Genomic DNA, 21,361 nt, shown 5'->3' with positions numbered 1-21,361 from the left:
GAAACAAAATGGGGTTATATACAGGTTTTTAGTTGTGCTAAAAGCTTTATAGCTTTCTACAGTTGTCAAACGGCACTCTTGGGTTCAGATATTCTTATGTTTTTGTAATGTATTGCTATTAGTGTCAGTGATGGAAAAAGTGCTCGCATCGTTTACTCAATGACTTTAAAGTATCAATAGAGTACTGCAGGAAAGAGTTAAAACAAAAATACAAAATGTCATTAAGATGAACAGTATGCCTTCTTAAGTTAGTGGTTGTGACCCAAGTTATTAAATCCATACCACAGTATACTAAACTAGCAGTACACATACTATCTGAAACGTGTACCAAGAAGTAAGTACTTGTAGACAAAAAGCAGGTTGAGCTATTTTCTTATGTCGTTTTTTAGTCCAGACCCAACCTAAAGGTCAGGCCCCCTCAAGTTTAACTAGGGCATCTGAAGTTTTATGAAATGTATTAAAGGGAGAACACAACTATAATGCAAACACAACTATAATGCAAACAAAAAAATGTTGAACAATACTCTTTTGGGACTCATGAAAGAAAAAATCTGAAAGACATTGCTTTCATCTAAAATGTCACAAGCTAAAAGTGATAGAAACCACTAGAATCATCTTTAACTGTAAACTGTATTTGATCAATTCAAGCAGTCAAATAAAAAGTGGAGTAAAAATTACAGTATTTCTTTCTGAAATATTCTGATGTAAAAGTGGAAGTATGAAAAGGACCTCCAGAGTTATACTTAAGTACAATACTTGTGTAAATGTGCTTTCCTCCACTGATGCCCACTCTTTATAACCCATCACATAACGCTCTGTATCTAGTAAGAAAGCTGCTTTCATCCCTGAAATCAGTTACAGACGGAGCAAAAGGAAAAAAATATTCATTTTTAGCCTTGAGACCTTTTCTTACTAAACGCCGGATAACACTAAGAATGTGAAACCAGGAAAGCGTTTTTCTTGCTAGAGCTCTCACTGTGCAAGCAAATGTGATGCAAATAGCACTGACACGTGTAATGGTGTATACTATCATGTTGGTCTATCAAAAGCGATAAAACTCACTAAATTGGTCCTATAAGACTTCCAGTTCCTGTTGTGTTGGGCCGGTGTCCTGCAGGTTTCTGTTTCCATTACAGTTTTTGTACTGTGAGAGGTAATGAGCCACAGCTGGTCTGTATCTAACCGACGCCTTGGAAGGAGAAAAAACCCTGCAGGACACCGACTCACAAGGATCAGAAAAGAGCTCCTCAGGGTTAAGCCTTTTTTGATATATTTCCATGTTTGCAGTTTTATTGCGGTGGGGTCGTTCACAGTGTTGCAATTAGTCACTTGAGTGTTGGGATTTACGCTTTGCCATTTACTTTACATTTAAGTAGACTTTAATGCATCTGAAGAATAGCAGCCGTTACTGGCCACTAGACTAAATGCACATTGCATGCATTATATCACTTCAGACACCCACCTTACACGTAGCTGTTATTTATGTTTTGACTTGTTCGGCCAGCAGTGCTGATATCCCTGTTAAGAAGAGATTGATGTCTCGGCTAGGCCCCGGGATGAGAACTATAATCAAAGTGCAGGAACAGGGATTGATTCCTTCGTGTTCATTCATGCTGTGATGTCCATGCAGTGTGAAGCTACAGAGGCTCTTTGTGTGTGAGGCAGTAATGTCAGACACACATTACGTCCAGGGCTGCAGATCAATACCTTTTGGGCTCCTTCCTGACTTGAGTGTATTGAGAAGCCTTTTGAGGGAGTATACCATCTTTTTTCATGTGATGGGTCTAATCATTTTTACAGGCCATCCCATGTAATTGGTTCTCAGTGTAAACAACCTGTTTTTATTTCCAGCACAATGATCTCACCTCAGACTTATTTGTGGACAGATTAGGTCAGACCCACCCACCTATGTGCCCTTTGACTTGCTCTTGTATTGAACGTCTGAACTTACTGATGTGAAACATGACTTTAATCACCCACAACCCTGGTGAAAATTGAATTTCTGGGAGAACTCAATTCTCGAATGACTCTTATTTTTCAATTGAAAAGGACAGTATATTTTAAGTCATGCCAGGTGCATTGTTCTAAAGTGATGAAACATATTTTTTTCCTTAAAACACCTGAAATTCTCTTATTTATATGAATTAGGGCTGTCAACGCGTTAATAAAAAAAATTAACGGCACTAATTATTTTAACGCAATTAACGCATGTGCATTTTTTGTCTTCGGCCGCCCCGTAGTTTCAGAGCGCATCGACTTTAAAATACCACAGATACAATCCAAGCACACTGCTGATGCCGACAGCCCCGCTCCTGCCGCCCGCTTGCAGCAGAACCTATGAGCAGAACACACTTGAATTGAAAGTGTGCGGGGGAGACGCCTGAGGCCAGGGTTGCGGTCGGATAGTTCAAAAATCAGCTCCTAAATTGAAACCCTATCTCCTATTCCTTGACCTCTATGTGAAACGTCACAGGGTTAAGGGATAGTGGATAGGAGAATTCAAAAGGACTTAGGAGAAGAGACTGCGGTACTTAGGTTGCGTTCGGATAGTTTAAAAATCAGCTCCTAAGTTCTAACCCTATCTCCTATCCCTTGACCTCTGAGTGAAACGTCACGGGGTTAAGGGATAGTGGATAGGAGAATTCAAAAGGACTTAGGAGAAGAGACTTCGGTACTTTAGAGAAACCGAATGCACTTTCACTATCCGACGTGTTTATGATTTTATGATGCGCCAGCGGACGTCAATGTGTGCGTCTGCTGCTGTGGGGAAACTATGGAAACTACAGTTTTCTCTACAACGGACTACAACATGGATATTTAATAAGAACGACAGACTCATCTCGAGAATCTGCACCGTGCTCTGATGCTGTTGCTTTATGCTTTATGAACAACAGAGAAACATATTCTTCATGACCAAAATTGGAATTGAAATAAAAAATGAAAGTGAAACTTATGCCCGTCACCCTCTCCCTCCGAGTGGTTCCTAAGCTAAAGGAGGTTATAAAGGAAGTTTGAAACCTCCTTTCCTATCATTCTACAGAATTCGAACAGCACTTATCATGGCTGCCACTGATCATGGCTGCCACTGAGGGACTTCCGGGTCATTTCACTCCGTTAGGAAGGTTCCTACGCTAAATGGACTATTCGACTTCAGCCCTGTACTACGAAGCCGGTTCAACCTAACCTGGATATGTTTGAGTTAGCCGGTTGGCATAACCCAAAACATACGCGCTCTCGCTAAGCGGTCCTACGACGCTGGTTATCAAGTGGATCGCTCAAGCCAGCCGTGTCCTATCTAGTTAGGTGCGCGTTCACATGAAAGGGGTGGTATTTGGAGCATTCGACCAATCACAAACATGGAGAAGCGCACTGACAGCGCAGCGTCATACTTCCTGAATGAAAAGTTAACTTTAATACAAGTCAAATATGAAGAAGTTAAACTTTAAACATCCATGATTTAAACACTTTATCCAGGATAAAAGCCACATAGCTGCACCTGCAAGGTGAATACAGCTGGCAAAAGAAAAAGTGTTTGAATGCGTACATTAACAGGTTTATGATATCACTGCCCTGTCTAAAACACGATCTGACTTTAATTACATTTGTGTCGAGTGTTTCGTGAACTTAATGTGTTGCTTAAAATAATACTTATGCATACAGTATGTGACACTGTAATTGTTGCACGGCCAGATACGGCTCAGCTGACTTAGATAAGGAGATATGATACATTATGATGTGATATGATGTGATATGAATGATAATGGGACACATCGACGTCTGCACTCAGTGTACTTGTGTTGTGGCAGATATGTAAGTAAGCTTTCTTAACGCTAATGTTATAATAGTCAGATTGCTCTGAAGATGGGAGGTGATATTCTATTCATTTTCACGTTCACAGTTGGTGATTTTTGCTGGCCGTCTTTCCTGCAACTGCAGTTTTTCTGTATTTCCTTTCTCATGTAATATGACTTGATCGCTTTAAACTCCGCACACTGAGCTCTGATTGGTCAGCAGGCGGTGCTTTCACTGAGTTGATCTCTTAGCCTGCAACCTAACCTGCTCCGGAGGAGGTTAGCTGCACAGCATAAGTTACCATGGAGATCTAGCCCGCTAAAAAGAGAACCAGCGTCGTAGGACCGGAATAATTTTCAAAAATACAGATCAAAAACAAATCAAATCTACAAATAGAATCCTGTAGCAGTTCTTAGGATTTAGCAGCCCGGTATATATTACATTTATTAAAGATGGCATATGTATATAAAGTATATTTTGCACATAAAGCACATATTGCACATAGTTTGACGGTATTTAACAGCAGCAAGTTACACAATGTTATAATCGGGAGATAAGTTTCCATTCATTTCGGCAAGCCTGGGCAACAACGATAAAAAGATTTCTTGCTCCCAAACCAATTGTGTATTTCATTACAAAAAGCAGTTATACCATACTATGTTTAGGTACTAATGAATTATATCCTCAAAACAAACGCACACATAAATAACAAAGGAAAATACATAATTTAATAAATCCACAATATGATAACATTTTACAGATTCATTTAATAAACGTTTACAAAACATAGGTTGATGTTATATCGGGGGGAAAATACATATTTAAACATTTCTATTAGTCTGCATATTTAAGTAATGCTAGTTTATATAACAAATGAACAGATGTACAATATCCAGAAAGTAGATGCAAAAAATATATATAATGTGTGCATTTCCAACATTTCCTCTGAAAGAGTGTTAGTCGTTGAGTTGAGTAGTGAGCCATTCGTTTTTTTTTCGTGGTGCGATGTCTGCTGAGAAGTCCTTGTAGGCTATGCCTCGCTGACTTTCAGCACATCTGGGTCTGGCAACTCCCCCCGCACGGCCTTGTAACGTGTACTCCTTTGAACATGTTTATATGATAATTAGGACTTTAAGAACAATTTTACACTCAGACAACAATCACAAAGTTTTAGCAGGCTACATACAATTACTTAGGACAATAGATATTACCTTACACCGTCAGCAACTTTAAACGGCTTTGGCTTAGTGGAGATGAACACCATGTCACTCACTCTGCCTGGTTTCACACCCTATTAGTTGAAAAGGTTGTTGATACAACATACTAGATCAGCTCTTGGCAAAAAGGAAATACTCATTAAACCGTGGATTGGTTGTGAACACATACTGTTCTTACCATGGTTCTTGGCTTGTGCCATCGCTGCTCTGTTTCAGTGCAGCTGAGGACAGGTGGTACAGCAGCCAGGTTGAGTGTGGAGTAGTGTGCGGTCTGGAACAGCAGTGCAACATTGTGGTTGCAGAGTGCTGTTCCAGCTACACAGGAACACTTTGCCACTGCAATCTCCACAGGTGAACAGTTCTTAAAACAAAATGTCAGTCATTTTACATTTAGGACACTGCTTCAATACAACACAGACAAATGAGAAAGCTGAGAGCAGGCTGATCAGGCAAGTAGTAGGTGTGGGAAAAGTCTAAACCATGTCAGGTGGTCACATCACATACACAGAAGTTCTGCTGTTTGGAATACTTTAATTTAAGGACATTCAAACAGATACGCTTGTATAGCCTGTCTCAGCTCTCTCAATGTATTATCTTATATTATAACTACATAAAATAGTGTTAGTAGAATGTTGAACAGCTTAACATAGATGTAGGGTACAAAACCAGCACTTACCTAACACTGGCCCATACAAATAACTGGACTCTACATGGATTATACTAACCATTCAGTAAAGAACAGCAGCCGTCACAACCAGTTTCTGGGGTTTCCATGAAAGCAGAGACGGTTTTCAACCTCTCATTAAGAATCTTTGATGAAAGCTAAGTTTGGGTTTAGCTGTATTTATCATTTGACACGAGAGGGTTACAAAACGAAAATAAATCTGTAGCCCCTTCATGCTACACACACATAGCTACCAGTTGATGTGAGCAAATGTATTGTCACTATGTAATCTGTTGCAACACGTCAGCTAGCTGGGCTTATTTGAATCCTAAATCACAGGTTACCTACTCTAATAATAATAATAAATGGGATTTATATAGCGCTTTTCTAGACCCAAAGACGCTTTACATGAGTCAGGTCGACAAACAAAACAAGAACAAAAACACAAATAAAAACAAAAACAAAACACAAAAGCAGTCAGGAGGATGTTGGTTCAGAGGGGGGAGGGGCGGGTTTAAGGATAAGCAGAGTTGAAGAGGTGGGTTTTGAGACGGGACTGGAACAGGGTGAGGGAATCAGACTCACGGAGGTCTTGGGGGAGGGAGTTCCAGAGCTTCGGGGCTGCCACAGAAAAGGCTCTGTCCCCGAAGCTCCGGAGTTTGGCCTTGGGGATTGAGAGCAAACCGGCTGAGGTGGATCTGAGGGACCGGGGTGGTTGGTAGAGGATGAGGAGGTCAGTGAGGTAGGGGGGGGGCAGATGGTGGAGGGCTTTATAGGTGAGGACCAGGAGTTTGTAGTGAATGCGGTGTGAGACGGGAAGCCAGTGGAGTTCTTTGAGGACCGGGGTGATGTGATGCCATGATTTGGTGTGGGTGAGGAGTATGGCGGCTGCGTTCTGGACACGCTGGAGTCTTTTGAGGGATGTTGTGCTGATGCCGAAGAGGAGTGAGTTGCAATAGTCAAGGCGGGAGGAGATGAAGGTGTGAATGAGTCGCTCAGCTGCGGGGCAGGTGAGAGAGGGACGGAGTTTGGCGATATTGCGGAGGTGGAAAAATGAGGTTTTTACAACTTGGCGGATGTGGGGGTCGAGGAAGAGGGTAGGGTCGAATATCACGCCAAGGTTGCGTGCCTGGGTGGAGGGGGAAACAGAAACAACTACTCTAGCCACATCAAAACCCCAGAACATGAACCTGATTGAGGCTTTGAACCGATGAACACTTTTTATTTTCCTCCCTACTCTGAGATCGTGAGGCTTTTCATGCTTTCTCATGGACCTGTAACAGCTATCCCTGATGCTCACTCTCCCTTTGTTTGAAACTGAGGGGAATTGGTATCATTCATGTTATCCAAAAAAACGTAATAGTACATCATTAAAACGCTTTACACTGTATCAAGACTGTCAAGTTGTAAAAGTTAGCCAGTAACTACAGCTTTGTTTGTCACTTACCTTCATAATTGTCGACGTAACTGGATGTGTATACATCTTGAACCCCTTTTCTCTTTTGCTCCTCTGGGCTGAGCCTGCTGCTTGTACCAGCTGATGTTAACGTTCGGTAGGTCTTGGAGACATGGAGTGTAAAATAGTTCCTATATAATATCAATACGCTATCTCTCTCGCTATCTATTGCTATCTATACGCTATCTATCGCTCTTCCCTCTACCGCTCTACCGTAGACCGGAAGTTTACAACCGCACGCTCAATGAACCGGAAGTTGATAGACGCCATCTTGTGCAACTAGCCTATTGGACTTCACTCAGTAATGACAGTTACCTTGGGGTCACAGTGCATTATTTTGACCCTCAGTGGGAACTTCAGTCTCATGCTTTTACAGTTACGAAAACAGAGGAGCGGCATTTCGCCGACAACTGCACACACACACACACACACACACACACACACACACACACACACACACACACACACACACACACACACACACACACACACACACACACACACACACACACACACACACACACACACACACACACACACACACACACACACACACACACACACACACACACACACACACACACACACACACACACACACACACACACACACACACACACACACACACACACACACACACACACACACACTTGAATTGAGGCATATTTGTAATGTTCAGAGGTTGTTGTGTTTAATATTCATGAGAATATTTGTCATTCATAATTGTCTCTACACGCAGAGTAATGATGCAGTATACTGTATGTGGCTTGGATTGAAAGTTACGTGCTTTGATAATCAGTATAATTGCGCCTGAAATGACTTTAGGGTTAGAGCTGATTTGGTTGACTGTGGTGTCACCTTTCTTTTTTCTTTTTTAAAGCTAACAACTCTCATTAGATGTGATACCTTAATTACTAATCTGTGGCTTTTTTTCCCCTAAATTAAAAGGCATTTAAACGTTATCATTTTTATATCAAAGAACAATATATTTTGTAATGCAGTAGTTGTTGGTTTGCTGTTCTGATGATTCAAGCTGGAAAGTTTTAATGTCTGTCCATTAAGCCTTGGAAAAAGTATTACAATGAAGGGAGCATTTTCCTCCAGAACTTCCTATTGCAATTCTATTGTTATTATTGTTAAATATTTCCATTTCTTTTTTTACTTCACTAATGTCAACCCTCATTCTTTATTTAGTCACTTTGTGTAAAGGCTGAAGTTTTAAATTCATATAAAAGCTTAAATGTATTTTAAGTCTTCCAGATAACAGGATTTTCCAGAGCCTATTTTCAAAACTACAAAGCCCTACCTCTGATGTTTGGAGCTGCAAATGACAAGACACACAAACAGCAGTAATACTTATGCCAGCACAAAGCTCAACAGTAATTCCTCAAGTATCTCACAGCAACGGTGCAGCGCTCTGTGTCTCTCATCGGCAATCAACATGCTAATTGGCTCTGAAATTTGAAGGGAGACAAGTCTTTTCTAATCGAAGAACGGGCTGCTCTGTCACTCATTAAAGCAGACTTATAGTTCCCGGTCTCATTATATTGACACAGCAGAGGAATCGGTCTGGTCACTGTGGGCAAAATGTCATGGATCATGCTAATGATCGACACTGAAACCCATTTCCACTGAGCTCATAATTGCTCGCTCCTGCTGTGCCATTTTTCTAAAGATTAATTATATTTTTCCCAACACAGATTTCGTTCTTCTTTATAAATGCTGCTGTGTTGGTGCTTGATTACGTGAATATGTTTGTTTACCAAGATACATTTTAATCTTGTAAGCTGGGTTCACTTCATCCAGGATGCATGGTTCGAAATCAGTGCACAATGTCTAAATAACAGTTTTGAAATACTTAATAATAAAAGGGACCACCTAATTTCACCTGATATACAGTTTAGTGTTTATAAATATTTTCCTGTGGGAAAAGATTGTCAAACATTGCTTCTGTAAACTCAAAACTCATCATGGTGTAATTTGAAATGTTAATGTTTTCCCTTTATCTTTTTACTGATAGTTTGAATGCTTTTGTATTCATTAATTTATATATATTTATATCTACTATCCATCTATTAGTTAATAATACATAATAATGACGATAGAAAGAAAGTTTGAGGCAATGCTCTATTTAAAATCCCTAATTGTGGCGAATAAAATAAGAACTTTATTCTTCCAATTAAAATGGTTTCAGCACCTCAAGAGCCAGTGAAGCAAAGGGAAAAAGGTGACTGATGAATATAAAAAAGGATATACCTTATGCATATTAACACCTTTTTGCACTTGATAATTGTATCTCTGCTGTGAACGGTATGGTAATATTTATCATTAGTATTTTCTCAGTCTGTTTTTTTTTAACACAATCTTTTTTTATCAATTTAAATGTCAAAATGTTTCCTGTATTGAACTACAATTAGTAAAAAAATAGAGGAAAGTAGAAGACATAAAAGGCAAGTATACAAGAAAAATAAACAAACAATAGTCACCAGAAGTACTGTGACTTATTGCCATAACACAGCATGAGGGCTTTTTATGATTACAGTTGTCTAATGTATCTACTCAACATGGTCACATGTTTATTTAAGTATGCAAGATACCGGTGTTTTCACTGTGTGGATATACAATTATTTCCGTTGCCATCTTTTACACAGCGACACATCTAACAGCTGAAAATACATTGTAGAAACTGCACAACATGGCTGCCTCAGGGGGCTTCTTGCTTCGATTTCATGTTGATTACATTTCTAGTTCTCTGTTGATGCAAATGTCAAATGCATAACTTGTGCACGAGATATATTCCTCAGTTTAGCTCACCCAGGCAGCAGCTGTTCTCAGGTTGAATCACCAGGGTGACATATCAATCATTTATAGAGAGAAACACAAACTTCTGTAGCACAATGTCAAAGCGTATTACTGTATGAAGAGTCAGTAATGCTTTTTGTCATGCACACAACAACAACATGTAATATGAAGACGTGGCATCACCACATCTTCATCAATATCATCAAGAACCATCCTATGAAATAACTTACCGTCAGCAGCACAGGGCGGCTCTCTTTGACGGCTCCTACGCAGCCCAAACAGCCGATCACCATGATTATGGTTCCCACCGCGATCAGCAGGTTGGCAGCTGACAGGGAGGGAAGTGATGATGATAGGGTGGCAAAGTTTCCCTGGGTAACTGAGAGCCAAACTCCCACCCCCAGTATGCCACATCCTCCCAACTGCAGGGGACACACAAAGAGGCATAAATGGGTCAGTGTGCGCATGTGAGCATAATCAGAATCACCCTGATCTGAAGAGCAGTCAAAGATGGGGTGCATAGAAACCTTTGCAGAATTGTATCTGGCTGTTGGTTTGCTTTTCAACTTCATGATAGTAAGCAGGAATAAACATTGAACAAAGAAAACCAAATGTAAAAAATGAAAACACAGCAGCAACCACTCGACTAAACAGAGTTAGCAAAGCGTCCCAAACAGCAAAACGTTTAAAGATATAGTTCTTCATTTTCTGAACATGTTCAATTATTTTACTTCAAATAGTTACTGTAGTGAGGAGAATGACGCCACTCACACATCTGTCCGCTAAGCATAAGGCTTCAACAAGTAAGCTAAAAAGGACCTGCGTGCCGAAACAACTTCTTGTGACTGGTTTTTATTTTCTACATTAACGAGATGTAACAAGATTTAAGTTGGTTTAGAGGTGCTGGTTGGAGTATTGGGTTCATTGGAGTGGAGCAGGTCTAGCACTATACCCCAGTTTGACAAATATATGTCAAACCATTCCTTTAATTGTCTCTTTTACCCATGCAGTTGGTTAACATGTCATGACTAGGAAAAATGATATACAACCAATGAACTTCATCCCTTTTTTTATACATTTTAAATAGTTTTATCTTCAAACCGATTCATTACAAATAAAGCCAGAGAAGTCATGTGGACTGTCGGGTTACTCGTGATGGTAAATAAACCCACATGAAATAATCAACTACTGGTGACTCACACTTCAATGTGGAACATTGTTGCACAATATATATTTATTTGACTGCTCTGGTTCATGAGCATTATTAGTCCCAACTCTAACTGGACCGAATACATGATGAATAATGACGAGTGGGTAGAAAGTAGGATGAAACAAATGGTGTCTTTCACTGTACTATTATAGAAGGGATGTTACTGTGTGGTAGCTTTTCACTCTTTTTAATGAGGAGTTTCCCTTTTTATCTTTCTGATATGTGAGGGGAAAATCTCTGCCCATGTGCTGACATGTTAGTATGTTCGCCAAATGATCCTGAATAATTATAGAGGGTTATATGGGTTGCTGAAACGGATCTCTTTGAACATTGCTTTCTTTAGAAGACAAAATAAGCACATTTTATCATCATTTCCTCATTATGTTAATAGTTAACTGAATACGTGTCTTTTATTTGGTATTGCAGATTTGTTTGTATACTTAAGTAGTTTATAGGAGATAATATTGACCCATCAGCCTTTATACTTTATTCAGACGTGGAAAGTAATGGAAAGAGACTCGTGAATTCTTGCACCACATTTGGCCACAGTGGCATAACCGAGAGGAATGTTAAAGGGATTTGAAGGAAGTGTTGAGGCCCTATCAGTTTAATAATATAAAATGAATGTAAAATCACATATCTACCCTCACACGATCCAGCAGTCTGCTTTGCTTAACACCACTGAAAAAAGGTGAAGTATGAATTACTATGACAAATTTAACCATAATGAAACCAAAGATCTGATGGCATTTAAAACGATGAAACCCCTCTCATTAGCCTCACAAACAATGGATCGATTGTTGACATTGTTACAAATTAGTATATGCAACAATTACCAGTGCCAAAACACCTACTTGGTAACGTTTTGGGCTGTAATTTAGTTTGGGTTTTGGTCAATTATTTTAGCTCAGTGATAGTTTTCTTAGCTTTCTTAAAATGTGTCTCAATTTAAACTGTAAGGAGAGTGACTGAAACATTGAAAGAACTTCCCATCTGGAATCAAACTGGGATTATGATTGGTACATTAATATTAAACAGTTGGCACACTCAACCCGTAGCTTGAATCACGTTCCCTATATGTTGTGAAGTGTATTAAGATTGGGGAAAATCCCTAGTTTTGGTCAAGTCATAATTATTAGGATGTGTTTCCTAATTCAAGTCAACTTTAACCTAGTGTTGCCTATAGCAATGAAATACTTGGAAATACAATGCTCTAGTCACTTCTGGTGGATTTTGTATTGTGAGATCAGATATTCTGGCTTAAAACAAGTGACACGTGGTCTGATCTAAAGAACAGCTGTTTATTATATGCAACCAGCCAAAGTTATTCTTTGAAGAATTCAGCTGCTTTCCAAAGCCAGTGTGGATCCTGTTTTTTATTCTATAGATTAATGTCATAGTATGTTTGCCTTTAGGAGCACATAATGATAAAGAGTACACATTAATGAAAGGATTTTAATCAATGGGAAAAGAATGTTCACACACTCAGTGTTCGCCACTTGCAATAAGATTTACATGGTTAAATGCACATTTATTGTTATCCCCACTTTTTTATTTCCATCTTAAAAACAAGATCCTATTTAATGAGCTCTTGAGCTGGAAGTAGAGAAAGGCTAAAATAAAAAGCAGTCATGTGGGGACCCATAAACTGAGGTTTCTGTTCACTTTCAAACACAGATCGTAGATTTCAGCAGCTTGGAGTGTAATAAGGGTCCATTGTGAGCGACAGTGACCCAAAGACCCTTCATTTGCAGAGTGTTTTCTTGAATGAAGAGTGGCCGCAGGGGAGAAGGGTGAGGGATCAAGATCCCTTGTCTCGATCCTTCACCTTTCTCCCCTGCGATTTTAAATCGTCTTTGAAGCAAGGAGAAAATATAATATGTCAGCTTTATGCCAGAAAGATAACAACTGCAAGAATGAAAATACAAGTTTTATTGAAGCTTGATATGCAATTATGATATGATAACTAGCTGTATTTTGTCAACCTCTCTTGCACTGATAGGCTAAAATGTTCTTTATTGACCTCTCTCTCATGAGTAGAATCTCCTCAGCAACTTAAAATCCGTCCATTTTAAGTTGCCCCATGTTCCCCCATTTGTTTTAGGGAACATGGGGGGACATTAAATGTTGCATTCTTTAGTCAGGTCCACCAATTACAAATGCAGAATGTGCCTCAAGGGTCTTTTAGCATCTGTACAGCACACAACACCCTCTATCGTTCATCCTTCCACAAAAAGTTTTCTTATTGCAGATCCTATTCTGGTAAATATTTAACAGTTTAATTTCTCTCTGAGCATATTTGATTTTCTATTGCTGCAGCCTTTACATGAGTGTGACTCATTCTATTCAGACTCGTGCCATGTTACAGAAATGTTGCTACTTGTAGGTCTACATGGTAAGATTGCTGTTGATATAAGTCACTGATGTGACATGTAACATTGAAAATCATATTTACCCAACAATGTTCCTGAATGCTAGTGGTTACAAATTGTAAGTATTCTTATTTTCTTCAACAAAAAATAATCTGGACTTGCATATTTTTACTGATCAACAGTCCAAAATAGCAACGCATTACATTAACAGTGATTAATTACTGAGAAAAACAAGAAATCCTCACCTTTTGAATAGTATTGAATTGAAAATATTGAGTTTTATAATACAGGACTGTCTCAGAAAATTTGAATATTGTGATAAAGTTCTTTATTTTCTGTAATGCAATTAAAAAAACAAAAATGTCATACATTCTGGATTCATTACAAATCAACTGAAATATTGCAAGCCTTTTATTATTTTAATATTGCTGATTATGGCATACAGCTTAAGAAAACTCAAAAATCCTATCTCAAAAAATTAGAATAGTTCCTCAGACCAAGTAAAAAAAAAAGATTTATAACAGCAAAACACAATCAAACATTTGAAAATGTCCATTAATGCACTCAGTACTTGGTTGGGAATCCTTTTGCACGGATTACTGCATCAATGCGGCGTGGCATGGAGGCAATCAGCCTGTGGCATTGCTGAGGTGTTATGGATGCCCAGGATGCTTCAATAGCGGCCTTTAGCTCATTAGCATTGTTGGGTCTGGTGTCTTTCAGCTTCTTCTTCACAATACCCCACATATTCTCTATGGGGTTCAGGTCAGGGGAATTTGCAGGCCAATCGAGGACAGTAATGCCATGGTCAGTACACCAGTTACTGGTGGTTTTGGCACTGTGGGCAGGTGCCAGATCATGCTGGAAAATGAATTCCTCATCTCCATAGAGCTTTTCAGCAGACGGAAGCATGTAGTGCTCTAAAATCTCTTGGTACACAGCTGCATTTACTCTGGGCTTGATGAAACACAGTGGACCAACACCAGCAGCTGACATGGCTCCCCAAACCATCGCTGACTGTGGGAACTTCACACTGGATTTCAAGCAACTTGGATTTTGCTCCTCTCCAGCCTTTCTCCAGACTCTGGCGCCTTGACTTCCAAATGAAATACAAAACTTGCTTTCGTCTGAAAAGAGGACTTTGGACCACTGTGCAACTGTCCAGTGCTTCTTTTCCTTAGCCCAAGTCAGACGCCTCTTCCGTTGTCTTGAGTTCAGAAGTGGCTTGACCATGGGAATACGGCTATTGTAGCCCATTTCCCGGACACGTCTGTGAACAGTGACTTTTGATACCTGGACTCCAGCTTCAGTCCACTGTCTTTGAAGCTCCCCCAAATTCTGGAAGCGACTCTTCTTCACAATGCTGTTAAGGCTGCGGTCATCTCTCTTGGTTGTGCAGCGTTTCCTGCCACATTTCCCCCTTCCAACAGACTTTTTGTGGATGTGCTTTGAAACTGCACTCTGTGAACAGCTTGCTCTTTGAGAAATTTCTTTTTGTGTCTTACCCTCCTGATGGAGGATGTCAATGACGGTCCTCTGGACAGCAGTCAGATCAGCAGTCTTCCCCATACTTGTGATTTAGTTTACTGAACCAAGCTGAGTGTTTTTCAAGGCTCAGGAAACCCTTGCAGGTGTTTCGAGTTAATTAGACGATTCAAGTGATTCGTTGAACACCCTACTAGTATACTTTTTCATGATATTCTAATATTTAGAGATAGGATATTTGAGTTTTCTTAAGCTGTATGCCATAATCAGCAATATTAAAATAATAAAAGGCTTGCAATATTTCAGTTGATTTGTAATGAATCCAGAATGTATGAAATTTTTGCTTTTTTAATTGCATTACAGAAAATAAAGAACTTTATCACAATATTCTAATTTTCTGAGACAGTCCTGTATATGACCGACTACTTGAAACTTTTAATTATCCCAGTACTGTGCCTGGTTATGAAGTTGATCAAAAATCCTTCCATGTTAGCTTTTTATGGAGTGTTTTACTTTCACCGTGATCTGAAATGGCCAGCTTTCATCTTTACAGTCACACGGATTTACAGTGCTTTAAATTGATACAACCATCTGGTCTGCCTCCTCCTTTCAGAGTGGGTTTGTGCATTTGAAGCAGAGCTGGCTGATTGGGGCCCATTAAGGGAACATACATAAAAGACAGTGTAGTTAATTGGTATAGGTAGAAATCTGTAACTTCACAAAACAGAAATACTCACACTGATATAAGGATAAAAAGATGGCTGAATTATTTCTCTGATCAAATAAACATGTGCAGTAGCTGTATACTTGACTCCTGGGCGCACAATGTATAATACAGGTGAATGTTTTAATGAATACGTGCATAGTACCTGACTTTCCTGTGATCTTATTGCAATTATGAACACTGCGTCTCGAACATGGGTCATGAATATATATTAATTTGAATGATTTAAGGTCATAATCTGAATTTGTATTCATGCTTGAATATCAATGTGAAGCTCTAAGGGCCAAGGATTGGTCGAAAAATGGGTTTCTCTGATACCACAGCTTGAAATGTTAGTTTGAATTCCCGTGCTTCATAAAGTATTTCTTTTGTCACACTTTGATGTGTTAATCATGAATGTATTCAGTATTTTTCTGAAAGAGTGAATTCTGATGCTTATATCAGTTCCCATGGTTATATCCTGGTGATGAGGTTTAAAGGAAGTTGATTTTAAAACATTTTATACTTTTAGATCTGCATTAGAGTTGTAATATATTTGATTTATGAGAGTGTTGTAAAAAACCAGCAGGGAGCGAGGGTTTACTCTTGATTGGGGCCACAGATCTAAATCTGATCTCGCCTTTTCGGGGTATTTTGTAATTATAAGAACATGTTTTATGGCCCCGATCAGAGCCTGCCTATGCTTTTATTATTTACAGAGCAGGAGAATTTAAGCATTGCTGATTGAACATGTACTCTGCAGAGAGCTGCAGCAACTGAATGTAGCACCTTATTATTGAATAGCATCTTAATATACATGCTGAAGGTTCAAAGGTATTAAGTTGATGGGCTTACATTGTTAATATGATCTGAAAATGTGAATGTTTGGCCTGTTATGTATATAATGTGACGCGCTAGAGAGAAGATGTATCACTCTAATGGGACTTCTGGGAAGCTGCTACTTGTTTTGATATTTTGTTCACTCGCTTTCTTATAAGCAAAGGGACCTATTCTGTTGAATCAGTTCCCATTGTGCTGCAACACAAACACTGCAGGCAGACAAAAGAATGCCAAATTCAGTAATGAAAGGACAGAATCGGATTCCATTTAAAAACTAAGTAATGCCTAGATCCAGCCCCCATACCAAGGGATCTGCTCAGGACATATAGTTACAATGTTGTGTAATGAACAAAAGTAAAATACTGGTACTAAATAATGATCTTGTCATAATAACTTGAAAGTAAAAAAAAAAGAAGGAAATCCCAATGAAGGATGGTGTTGAAGTCGTATGCTAAACTGTATATTTGTTTTTAATTCATCACATTCAACCATGCTGATGTCCTCCTTCTGCAGACTCTGGCTATAATGTACAATGTCACACTAATTAATCCTTTAATACCGAAGCAAAACTGTCCTTTTCCTTTCATACCTCTATAGGGCTTCTCACTAGAGCAACGTTTTTAAAGCTGTTGTTTTTTGAAACGAGCACAGTGCAGTTTTAACTCTTGCTTGGTTCACACCAGCTTCTGAGAAAAAAATCTGGCTTTGCTTTTTTCTCCGACGAATGCCTTTATTGCTGGGCAGGTATAGTTGGGGACACTCGGCTTGTCTAAACTGCTTGGCTTGAATCTGTGAAGAGCTGGGATTTTATTTGCTTGATGAGGCCTAAAAGACATAATCAGGGTTTGATTTGAATAAAACCAGGAGATGATAACTTATGTCGGTCTGTGTTGGTCCAAGTCTCTCCGGTGTCACTTTTTGATGGTCGATCTGGTTCATTTGGTTAATGCTTAGATCTGACATTTTATTTAAATCTACAGGCAGCCCACAGGCTTTGCAGGTGGTGCTCAGTCGGCAACTTTTGCGAACAAGACAAAGCTTTCAACATAAAACTCTGTGTTATGTGGCTGCAGGAAACTGCTAGATAATCCTTTTGTTGTACATAAAGAAAAGACTCCTCAATAGTTGCCGCATACTGTATCACACAGGAAAAGCAAAGCAGTATTACATTTTTTTTAAAACATGTATAAATCGGTGCATTCAGGAAACGTGGACTAACAATTATTGACTAACTATTCTGTCTCTGGCCCTGATGGCTTTGGCAAATTTGGCTTGGTTCTGTACAAAATAAAAGGCTCATCAGTTGATGCCATCAATTATAAGAATCCTATCAGCAAATCATATAAAACCCCTTTTTTTTTTACACTTGCTAGTGTTATCTCGCCATGCAGATGATACTGATTGTATTTCTGCCTTTGAACCTTTGTTAGCTGTCAACCAAATTCAGTGGAGGCGACTGGACTTTATTTGATTCTCACATACATTTGAAGAAACTCAACGGCACCATGAAAAGAAATTGTTTCACAACAAGGACAGCTTAAAATATATATGTTTAAATCCCATTGTCATGTAACATTAAGGAGATAGTAATATGAGCCTTTTTTATGTTGTCTGCTGCAGCAGGAAGAAGATATAAGCCTTCACATTTGAAGTAATGAAGGCATTTGGAAAACAATAATTAACAACTATTTCTGGGACAACAATGTAGAGTTGACTTATAGCAGGGAGGTTCAGGGCAACATATTAATGACACCAGTAATGTGCAGAGTCTAAAGTTGCAGGCACAGCTTTGCTTATTGTATTATTTTAATTACTTTTTTTTTTAACACAACCAGCCCCATTTGTTGGCTGAAAAGGTATGGAATCATCTCAAGTGCAATATGAGTATAACTGTTACATATTCTGAGTAAGCAGAGGATGGACACGTTCTATTTGACCGGATTATTTTATCTATTGTGTATCTTGTTTTGTATGTGTTTGTATGGCGACCTTGAGAACCTTGAAAGGCGTCTATATAAAATAAATGAATTATTATTATTATCGCCACAAGCCTTTACACACTCAGTAACATGATCGACAAAGCTGAAGCCCTGACTCTGTAACCTGACTATGTTCAATAAAAACAGAATGGAAATATTTCTGAAGGTACTTTTGAAGCCAAGATTTCCAAAGCTGGCTCAGTTTGCTGAAATCTGTGAAAGGCTTTTCCTCAGCAAGGCAAGTGCCATGCTTGATAGCCATAGTCACCTCTATAAAGGTCTTTCAAATGTCTCCCTCTGATAGCCTATTCAGAGCCCTTGGATGCAGGTGTGAACATACAATATTATCTTTAATATTACCTTCCCTAAACAATCAAATGTAACGGGTTCAGTCTGTCATTTGTTGCACATTAACAACACACTATTCTACAAAACAAAGATTAATAGACCTATAGTATATATTGCTATGTTAGTCATGCTCCTTTTCATTTATATAGTGCTTTTGTTTTTAAATCTGTTATGCAGCTCTATAGTCCTTTTTATTACACCTGACATGGAGTATTTTCTGTTTAAAAAATATGTGAGCCTTATGACTGTACAACACTTTTTAAACCTACAAACAAAAGAATAGATCAAGTTAATAAACCCTACTCTTGCATATTTCTGTGTTTTGTTAGTTGTGCCATTGTGTAAACAGGAAACCTTAGGCTGTTTGCTGCCATCAAATGGGGAATTTAAAGATGCTAAACTATCTGCCTCTTGTTGCTAAGAAGAGCGGAAACACAGAACTTCCCTCCAGCTCTGTCTTTCTGGTTCTCTTCAGAGCTAAAGAGCAGCGAGACGCTTCAACTCAAACTCAGAGCCCTGCAGCTAGAAGCACAGGTGCATGTCACTAGCAGAATATACTACCAGATACGACCGCAAATTAAATTAGGAAAAACTAAGGTCTTTGAGAAAATATGGCTGAACATTTGTTATCAAAAAACATTTGGTAATTTATAACATTGTATATTTTGTCAGAGAAAACAACTTGCTTCCGAAATCTGTGGGAGCCTATTAACACCAATCAAGTTTCACACCAGCATCCCGTTAGTAAAGACAGATTAATTCATTTTTAACTAATGCAAAACCATCCCCCCATCCATTTTTCATTTGAATAATTTGCAGCTAATGCTATGCTCATTCCTCCCACATCTGTTTATTTGATTAATTCGTTTTTCTATGCATTGAAAAGTGAGGAGTAAACTGTCACAGGCTTGCTACAGCATTTGAGAGACATGGTCTCCAGCTCAGAGTCAATAATGGAGCAGTGAAATGCATTTTATGTCTCATTGATCGGGATTGCGGAAGGAAGTAGACTATAATGTTCCCATCGTCGATGTGAATAGCATAAACTGCTGTTCTAAATCTACTGAATATAAGATGACTTTACATACAAGTTTGACTTCAAACACTTGACAAACATCAAGGCTGAGGTTGAAGTTCCTTTTGTAAAACACAGACACACCCATGGACACTATACAACTATATGTATGTATGCATTTAAAAAACTCTTTATTGAGATTAACATAAACCTGTGAATGCTCCTCCATAATCCTGTCACTCTACAAACATTTTGTAATGCGAAAGTCTTGAAGTACAACTGCTAATAAATATGTGAATGTTTACTCTGTGAGAAGGCGACATAAACTGTGATGGAATACAACTCAAACTCTTTAAAGAAACACTAAGTAACACAATTTAACTATTTATGCAACTAGTCACTCTTGCAACATAGATGTATTAATGTGTCAAAGTTATCTCTTTTTTTAAATGGTTTACTCCTTTTTATTAAGACATTTGCCATCATGGCACAAATCTCTTATTTTCGCTTTCCTTTTTTTACATAAAATAGCTTTGCCATAATACTGAATATTCATAACGGCAGAGATGTGACTCCACTGAAAATATGCTGTAATGAGGGTAGGGCGGTTTGTGTCTTTAGCTCCTTTGGGACTCTGCAATACCTCACTTGTTCACTAGTTTTTCCACCTCATTCATCTGATATTCCCCACCTGCTTTTCTGAACTTTGTTTAATCATCAGCGTCATTCTTCATTATAATTTCTTAATGAGTGAGATGTAACTGCTGTTGTTGGGTGGGGGTTGAAAGAAGTTCACTTAAAGTTGTTAGCCCTCTGTTTGTCAACCCGCTGCAGTGATGTAGAAGAGAGGTCTGTTCACTGACAACAGTGTATGTGTGCAACACAGCACATTAATCACAGCCATGCGGCTATACACTGTTTCTCAGCTTGTCACTCCACTAGTAATCGTCACAGCTTCTCAAATAACGGCTCCCCCAAACATCAGATACACAGTCTGGTTGCATTTAGGAGCTTAAATCTGTTGCCAATATGGACATGGTGCATTTGAATCTAATCTGTATGGCACTGGACACACTGAAGTTTAGTCTCTACATTAAAGCCAATTGGCAGCCCACTGGGCAGCTATTATACTGCGCTTGGGTAGCAGAATGAGGTCCAGCGCCTTGCTCAAGTCGGCAGTGTCCAGGCGACCCGATATTACATTACATGTTACTTGTTAGGCCTCCCATATCACGCCCCCAATATCACGGCAAAACGTGAGCATGTGACGATTTACCATGCTGGGAGACGTGAAGATGTCACAATTTCGTCCCTTCAAACGTGACAGTTACACGGTATTGTTAACCCATGTTAACCAGTGGAGAAATAACCGGATATGCCAAGCAAATGCTACCCCGACGGTCGGTTAGTTATCGTCAATATTAATATAATAATGATTTATTTTTTAATAGTCACACTCGATTAAGGCAATTTTCTTG

At 39.0% G+C, this 21,361-nt stretch overlaps 1 protein-coding gene and 1 long non-coding RNA gene across 4 annotated transcripts in view; both read right to left on the bottom strand.

Annotated features, from left to right (window-relative positions):
• Positions 1 to 21,361, bottom strand: part of tspan4a (tetraspanin 4a) — a 136,136-nt gene that overhangs the window by 35,276 nt on the left and 79,499 nt on the right. For all 3 annotated transcript variants that reach the window (XM_079663497.1, XM_079663498.1, XM_079663496.1), the window contains one exon: positions 10,162 to 10,353. In XM_079663497.1, coding sequence (XP_079519623.1) covers positions 10,162 to 10,353 — 192 coding nt within the window. The remainder of the gene's footprint in view (positions 1 to 10,161; positions 10,354 to 21,361) is intronic.
• Positions 4,507 to 7,783, bottom strand: LOC307030428. The gene is made up of 3 exons (XR_013805661.1): positions 5,188 to 7,783; positions 5,004 to 5,083; positions 4,507 to 4,892 (listed from the first exon to the last, which is right to left on the bottom strand). It is a non-coding gene; the product is annotated as an uncharacterized lncRNA (long non-coding RNA).

The sequence above is a fragment of the Notothenia rossii genome (assembly GCF_949606895.1).
Source record: "Notothenia rossii genome assembly, chromosome: 2".
Taxonomy (NCBI): Eukaryota; Metazoa; Chordata; class Actinopteri; order Perciformes; family Nototheniidae; genus Notothenia; species Notothenia rossii.
Note: the sequence above shows the minus strand (reverse complement) of the source record. Positions and strands in the feature narration are given on the sequence as shown.